General features: G+C 44.8%; 1 protein-coding gene across 1 annotated transcript; it reads left to right on the top strand.

The window, feature by feature from the left end:
• Nucleotides 1-468: 468 nt before the first annotated feature.
• On the top strand, nucleotides 469-2,211 carry LOC308298046 (tripartite motif-containing protein 16-like; the record flags this gene model as incomplete). The annotated part of the gene is made up of 1 exon (XM_080741610.1): nucleotides 469-2,211. One exon carries the CDS (start codon nucleotides 469-471, stop codon nucleotides 2,209-2,211), a length of 1,743 nt encoding a protein of 580 aa, XP_080597736.1.
• Nucleotides 2,212-8,459: the final 6,248 nt, after the last annotated feature.

Genomic DNA, 8,459 nt, shown 5'->3' with positions numbered 1-8,459 from the left:
AATACAACAGGCTACTTACAATATAATTATTTATGGGTTGTGTGTATAATGATTTGCTCAGTGAACGTGGTATTAAGGGCCTGTGTGTTTGTGTGTCCCTTGATGGGAGCGGGACTGTAGAGTATCTGGGTATCCAAAAAAGGTTTTTGTAGCAGTCTAGTCATGACTGCTGCAAAGTCTGCATGTCTTATCTACAGTACCTGTGCACTAGCTCATAATAAAGAAGAACTTTGAACCTCACCTGAGCATCAGCAGATTCCTGCCAAGCCTTCTTATCAGCCCAATAAAGGCACAAGGTTCAGTGTGACTTGTTTTAATGAACCAACCAGAAAGGAACTCTCATCTCATGTGACCTAAGAGGAACCAACCAGAAAGGAGCTCTCATCTCATGTTACCTAGGAGGACATCAAACCAAACTACACTCCATCAGTTAGTCATACAGACTTAAAGACATACAGCCGTACTGAAATGGCGCAGCAGGGAGTTCAACTGGATCAGGAACAGTTGTGCTGTTCTATCTGTCTGGATCTACTGAAGGATCCAGTGACTGTTCCCTGTGGACACAGCTACTGCAGGAGGTGTATCGAGGGCTTCTGGGACCAGGATGATCAGAGAGGGAGGTTCAGCTGTCCACAGTGCAGACAAACCTTCATCCCAAGACCTGTTCTGAAGAAGAACACCATGTTGGCTGAGGTGGTGGAGAGCCTGAAGAAGACAGGACTCCAAGATGCTCCTCCTGGTCACTGCTACGCTGGACCTGGAGATGTGGCCTGTGATGTCTGCACTGGGAGGAGACTGAAAGCTGTGAAGACTTGTCTTCAGTGTCTGGTGTCTTACTGTGACACTCACCTCCAGCCTCACTATCAGTCTCCTGCCTTTAAGAAACACAAGCTGGTCAAAGCCTCCAGTGAGATTCAGGAGAACATCTGCTCTCGTCACGACGAGGTGAAGAAGGTTTTCTGTCGTACCGATCAGCAGTTAATCTGCTCTCTGTGCTCCATGGACGAACACAAAGGTCACGATACCATCTCGGTTGCAGCAGAATGGACTGAGAGACAGAAAGAGCTCGGTATGAGTCTGCAGAACATCCAGAAGAGAATCCAGGAGAGAGAGAAAGACGTGAAGGTTCTTCACCAGGAGGTGGAGTCCATCAAGCACTGTGCTGACAGAGCAGTGGAGGACAGTGACACCATCTTCACTGAGCTCATCTCTTCCATGGAGAGAAGACGATCTGAGGTGAGGCAGCAGATCAGAAAGCAGCAGGAACATCAAGTGAGCGGCGCTGAAAAAGTGAGGAAGCAAGTGGAGCAGGAGCTCTCTGAACTGAGGAGGAGACATGCTGAGCTGCAGCAGTTGTCACTCACAGTGGATCACATCCATTTTCTACAGCGTTTCACCTCCTCTCTCTCAAGGACCAGTGAATCTACACACCCAGTCAGCAGCCACGTCCGTCCTCTGAGATACTTTGAAGATGTGACTGCGGCCGTGTCCAAGATGAGGGACAAGCTAGAGGACATTCTTACAGAGGAAGGGACAAACGTCTCAAAGACAGTGAGCAGAGTGACAGTGAAGAAATTTAAAAATAAGAAGAGAAAAGGTATTCACCCAAGCCCTGCAGTACTGTCAACACCACCAGAGCCAAAGACCAGAGCTGAGTTCTTACAATATTCACGTCCAATCACACTGGATCCAAACACAGCTCATCCACAACTGTCTCTGTTTAAAGGGAACAGAAAAGTAACACTGATGGACGAACCACAATCATATCCTGATCACCCAGAGAGATTCACTCGATGGAGGCAGGTTCTGAGTAGAGAGGCTCTGACTGGACGCTGCTACTGGGAGGCAGAGTGGAGTGAACGTGTTGGTATAGCAGTCTCATATAAACATATCAGCAGAACAGGGTCTGGTGATGAATGTGTATTTGGATTCAATGATAAATCGTGGTGTTTACAGTGTACCAAACAAGGTTATTATTTCAGACACAGAGGCATTAAAACTCCCCTCCCATACTGTGTCTCCTCCAGAGTAGGAGTGTACGTGGACCACAGTGCAGGTACTCTGTCCTTCTACAGAGTGTTTGCAGAAACCATGACTCTCCTTCAGACAGAACACAACACCTTCACACACAACCTCCATGCTGGACTTTATCTTTATGATTTAACTCTAGCCACTGCTGAGTTGTGTGACCTTTCTCAGCCTTCCGAGTGAGCTTATAAATCTTTGCTATGCATTGTATCATGAGGTATGTAGGATCTTAAAGTAGTTAATAATCTATTTTAATATTTTGTTCTCCTCTTGTATTCGTAAACCTTATTGGTACCATTTCTCTTGCTATGATGAAATCATTACTTTATGGATGGATGATATTCCATGTGAAATATTGATTTTATTATTTCCATATTTCTTATTCTCAGAACAAACATTGCATATTAAATGTGACAGACCGGCTGGCATTAATAATTATGTCTTGATTCATTTATAATTCATAAAAGTAACCAGCATGTTAATATTATTAGAAAGAAGAAGTGCTCTTCCGAGCACAGGTCTCCACCAGGCCACGCGTCCTGGTGGTGCTATAGGCAAATGTAAAAAGGGTGGCATGTGTTCTTCACCAATCTTAGACCTTTCATGGTGCCACCATGAGGCTGATTTGAACATTTTGTAGTGTAATTTCTTCCTTGGCCTTTTGCGAATGTGCGTGCACAATTTCATTACAATTGCACGCTGTGTTTGATTTGAGGCATTTTGTTCGAAACGGATCAATCCTGCCAAGTTTGGAGCCAATCTTAGCCAATCAGGATGGAATATGGACAGATCCGTCTTGATCATATGACTGTAGACATACTGTGTACTGATTTGTGTTAATTGTGGGTAAAATCTGAAGGAGTAATATCCAAAAATGTGTCTTACATAAGTCGGCCTCCTGGTGGCGCAATAAAAGGCTGATGTGAAAAATGCAAGGAAAGGGTTTTTCCTTGGAGTGCGCTTACAAAGTTTGAAACTGATCAGTGGAGTTATAGGTAAAACCACAAATCGCCCTGTCATAGCGCTACCATGAGGCTGATTTAAAGCTATACTGTGTAAGTTGCTCAACTAGTGGTCAGTAGCGTCCGCTAGGCCTGTCACGATTTACTAAACCCACGATTCGATTCGAATCACGATTCAAGGTTGACGATTCACGATGTCACGATTTTTTCACGATTTTTTCAACAAATTTATTTTCCAGAGAAATTACCCAAAAAAATCCACAATTCTTACAATTCCAGTATTTTTTTTTTGCTTTTAACAATACTGTTTTCTCTTATGCTCTTTTCAATACAGTAGAACTATCAAATGACAAAAAACAACAATAACATTTCAGTTCACTTGTCTTCTCTTACAAGGAATCCTGTATGTTTTAGATGTTCTCTTGTCCTCTATACAGTAGCAAATAGCAAATGACAGATAGTGTAAACTTATCAATTCTTAAATGTCAAATCCTGTTCTTTTTTTAAACAACACTCTTACACTTTTTTCAATACTGTATCAAAGAATGCATTTTTTTTGTGGTACATATCAAGCCAACTGTACTGTAAGCCAGGCACAAACTAAGGCATAATAACAACTCTTACCCTCTTTTCAAAATCAATAATTCATCAAAGTCAAGACCTAGTGTCTCATTGTGGATTGACTGTTCAAAGTCCCTGACTTTCTAACACACCATTCCACCAGCTTATATATTGAATGTGTCAATTCTTGTTTACCATTCCACTGGCTTATATATTGACTGTGTCAATTCTTATTTCACTAGAAACGTTGTTTCCACATTGTAACCAGTGGCAGAGACATGCATCTGTACGTAGCATTGTTGTTGTTAGCCCTTAGCACTGATTAGTGCTATGCTCTGTAGCAGCAAAGTAATGACACAGCACTCAACTAACTGCTCTCTTTGTCAATCGAAATCGCGGAGCTCTTCTCTGCAGCCCAATGGAGGCACGCTGGCAGCTGTGAGTGGGTGAGCCTTCCTACTGTAGCTGCCGCTGCCTGTGTCTGCCTGACGTTATAGACGTTGAACACGCAGAGACGTTGAAGACAGAATGGAGATTAAGTCGAGGGCGACCTCTGGTGGTCGAATCGCGATTCGTTTTTTAAAAAATCGATTTTCGCCTTCCCCCAATAAAATCGATTTAAATCGATTTTTTCGTAAATCGTGACAGGCCTAGCGTCCGCGTCTTTCGGCCGTTTTTCGCCGCGGACCGGGCCTCACACCCCCGCGTCACCCCCGCGTCTGCCTCCACCTCGCCGAGATCTATCTTTAGAGGGGTCCCTGGTTCCTGTGCGTTCAGGCATTCCGGAGAAACGAAGTGTTTCACCCGAGTATAGATAGAGACACACGGGCGCCTACAAATATGGCCGCCCTATTGTGATAGCTAGCGACCCCACTTCAAGATGCGCTGTGATTGGCCGGCAGTGTATAACCCTCGCTGTGATTGGCCGGTAGTGTATGATGACGTAATTTTTGCGCGAAAACCGGACCCCGGTCAGGATCATAGAAAACATATAAAGAGAAGGCTTCAGAAGCTGAAAATAACGGAGTGGGTGTTCTAAAACTTTAGCGATTTAAGAGTTAGGACAATTTTAAGATTTGTTTTATAAAAAAAGTTACATGGTACAACTTTAAAAGAATTGAAGTGGCATTTCTTCCTCTGCCTAGCGGGAACGTGTGTGCGCGATTTCATGTTAATTGCACTCTGCGTTTGTGATTTGAGGCATTTTGTCCAAAACGGACCAATCTTACAAACTTTGAAAGCCAATCTCAGCCAATCAGGATGGAATATGGACAATCAGACAGATCCATGTCGATCACATGACTGTAGAGATACTGTCTACCGATTTGCGTGATTTTTGGACAAAATCTGTAGGAGTACTGGCCAAAAGGTAGTTTTGCACAAATTGGCCTCCTGGTGGCGCTAGAACAGGCCCATGTGAAAAATGTGGGGCAGAGGTTCTGAATTGGCATCCAGGGAGTGTGCTTACAAAGTTTGAAACTGATCGGTGGAGTTATAGGTAAAATCACGAATCGGCCTGTTATAGCGCCACCATGAGGCTGATTTCAAAAATTTTAAGTGGCATTTCTTCCTCGGCCTAGTGCGAACGTGTGTGCGGGATTTCATGTTAATTGCAGTCTGTGTTTGTGATTTGAGGCATTTTGTCCAAAATGGACCAATCTTACAAACTTTGAAAGCCAATATCAGCCAATCAGGATGGAATATGGACAATCAGTGTCCATATTCTACTACTGATTTGCGTGATTTTTGGACAAATCTGTAGGAGTAGTGTACAGAAATGTGTTTTGCAAACATCGGACTCATGGTGGCGCTAGAACAGGGCCATTTGAAAAATGTGGGGCAGAGGTTCTGAATTGGCATCCAGGGAGTATGTGTGCTCATTTTGGCAGCGACCGGTCCAACGGTGCCGGAGATTAGCTGGTAACAAACTTGGAGGGCGGACGTACGCACGGACAGGGGCACGGACACGGACAGGGGCGAAAACATACTCTCCCCCTGCCTTCGGCTGGTGGAGACAATAATACTATGGCATTGAACATTTAAAGCTTACAACTTCAGAAGGCACTGTGTTAACTTCCCCATCATGACTTCGCTCCTGCTAGGTGATGTCAGACTCGAAATTGTTAGCAAGATTCACACTGCCTGAAGAGGCTGTGGAATTTCTAAAAACATGTTTCGGAATCCAGACCATTCTTTAGCATAACATAGCTTAGTGGCAAGTGGTTAAATATCTGAAAACACAAATTGACGTGAATCCAAAATACACTGATTGTGCTGTCAAACAATGGAACTATGGAATCTCTGAAAAGGTTGTGGGGGTCCCTGCTTCATCTCTCTCTCAACTAAGGGGTGCTTGGCCTGAAAACTTTGAAGACCCCTGCATTACATCATAACTAGTGACAATACACGTTATAACTTAAAGCAGATCACAATAATACATCACATTAGTCACTGAATAGCTCAGATTATGTTTCACACTCACTAGAATAGCTCTCTCATATACTGTCTATACATTCTCAACAGCTTCTCCTGTCTGACCTCTACCTCTGGCATCAGATGTGTAGGCTGTAGACAGTGTCTCTTCCCTTTCTACGTCACTCACAACTCCTTCCTCCTCAGTCCCTCTGATGCTGCTTGAGGCCTGCCTTGAACCTTGAGCTCAACTTGTTGCTCCACTCCATTTCAACTGTGTCCATACGCCGAATGATGAAAATAGACCATCTTTAATCCAACGTGAAAGTGGCTGAACTAAGTGTTAGTAGCCGATTTACAAACTGATGTAGAACTAGAAAGATGCAATTCTGATAATTTGCAAGTGTGGTTGCTGTGACGCGAGTCATACTTGAAAATGTCATCAATATTAAGCCCATATCTGGGAATGCCCATAATGGACATACGGTATTGTGTCAGTCTCATGTGGTCTATGACGTCAGACATCTATGATGTCAGTCATCTCCATACCAGGGAAAAGTTAAATTCTTGCATTTTCAAAATAATTCTTGGTATTTTAGTGTAGCTTACATATATGGTCACAATATATGGTCGAAGCCCTGCTTCTTGACTACTGACTGACCTGTGTGTGTGTGTGTGTGTGTGTGTGTGTGTGTGTGTGTGTGTGTGTGTGTGTGTGTGTGTGTGTGTGTGTTTGTGTGTGTGTGTACTTCTCCCATCCTAATAAACGTCTATCAATCATAGAAATTCTCAAGTGACTCTAATCCAGAATTCCTTGACATTTACACTGTGAGAGTGTGTGTGTGTGTGTGTGTGTGTGTGTGTGTGTGTGTGTGTGTGTGTGTGTGTGTGTGTGTGTGTGTGTGTGTGTGTGTGTGTCTGTTTGCTATTCACTTCATGCACGGTGTCCTTCATAGTGGCAGGCCAGAGCGGTCGGTAGGCAGGAGGTTAGGAGGCAGGAGGGTTGGCAGCCTGCGGTGCCGTTCACACGGAAATGCCAAACCTCTAATTAAAGCAACCTCTCACCTGGCAGCGTGACATACATAAATGATGGCAGATGGGCGAGTGTGGCACGGCCCGCCCAGAGGCTCATCTATATTCAGCCCTATGCCAGGGCCACCGGGACGTAGGTGTACTCTAGTGACCGACACCTCAGTGACAGGTCACTGTCATGGTGGTTGTGACGAGCAGGTTTCTCTGTTCATGCGCCGTGGTCATTGGATGCTGTCATGAATCCCATGGAACCCTTGTCAAACTGGCCCTCTGGCTCTTTAACACTGTTTATTCCAAGGGCACCTGACAGCACAGGGCCCTTTGACTTGTATACTCTTGTACTCTCTCTGCTAGAGCCAGCGGTGGAAAGTAACTGAGTACATTTACTCAAGTACCGTACTTAATTACAATTTTGAGGTACTTTTACTTTGCTGGAGCAATTACTTTTACTTACTCCACTACAGGGGGGGAGCTTCCCCGGTTGGACGTAGCACATGTAAGGAACACGTTATTCAAACCAGTTCCTTTCCCCTCCATCAGGCGCCACGGCTGGCCAGGGGGAGGCTGTATAGAGACCAGGATTAGGCCTACAGCATGTTTTTGTGAGGATACACGGGGAGAACATGCAAACTCCACACAGAAAGGCCCTTTCACCAACCTCACCTAGGGTGTGTGCGCTGATGACGCGAAGGAGAGAACACTCCCCCGGCAGGAATCAAACCCAGGATCTTCTAGCTGTGAGGCGACAGCGCTACCGACTGCGCCACCATGCCCGCCAATGCATTCCAATGGGAAGGGGCAGTTTCATACCAGTAGGGGCGGTATAGCTCAGGGGTAGAGAAACCGTTATTAGAGCACGAAGGGTTCCCGAAGGTTCGAATCCGGGCTCCCCCTGAGTTAAAGTGCGGGTGCCATGATTTATTCCCCCTCTAAAACATGATTATCAACTATTATGATTATACTAGGAGGAAGACTTTTTCCAAAAAAGTGTACAGAAAGAGTTAAAATTATGTTTTTATGTGGCCACACCCCCAGTTCATTAAGTATGCCTGGTTGTCATGGTGGGTGGTGACCCAGCTGAAGTTAGCCACACCCCACAGTGTTGGGTGAATGGTAATTAGGGGAGGAGTTGATTGTGTGATGTAATAAGTATGGGTGCTTTTGGAACGGCACATCTGACCCAGCAGGTGGCATCCTCCAGCTAAAAACCCAAATAAAAAGAGAATGCATAATCGCTCATAACAACCACACCAGGGGGTCTAATGAAAACCAGAAAAAGTACAAAACTATGGCACCACCTCTTTAATGTCGAAGGGTCCTTGGGCAAGACTCTGAACCCCTAATTGCTCCCAGTGAGTAGGTTGGTGCCTTGCATGGTTTCCTCCGCCACCGGTGTATGAATGTGTGCGTGAATGGGTGAATGTAATGCACAATCTATCTATGTAAAGCGCTTTGGATAAAAGC

This window comes from Nannobrachium achirus (assembly GCF_963921795.1).
Source record: "Nannobrachium achirus genome assembly, chromosome: 14".
Taxonomy (NCBI): Eukaryota; Metazoa; Chordata; class Actinopteri; order Myctophiformes; family Myctophidae; genus Nannobrachium; species Nannobrachium achirus.
The sequence above is the reverse complement of the archived record's forward strand: the minus strand, read 5'-3'. Positions and strand labels throughout refer to the sequence as shown.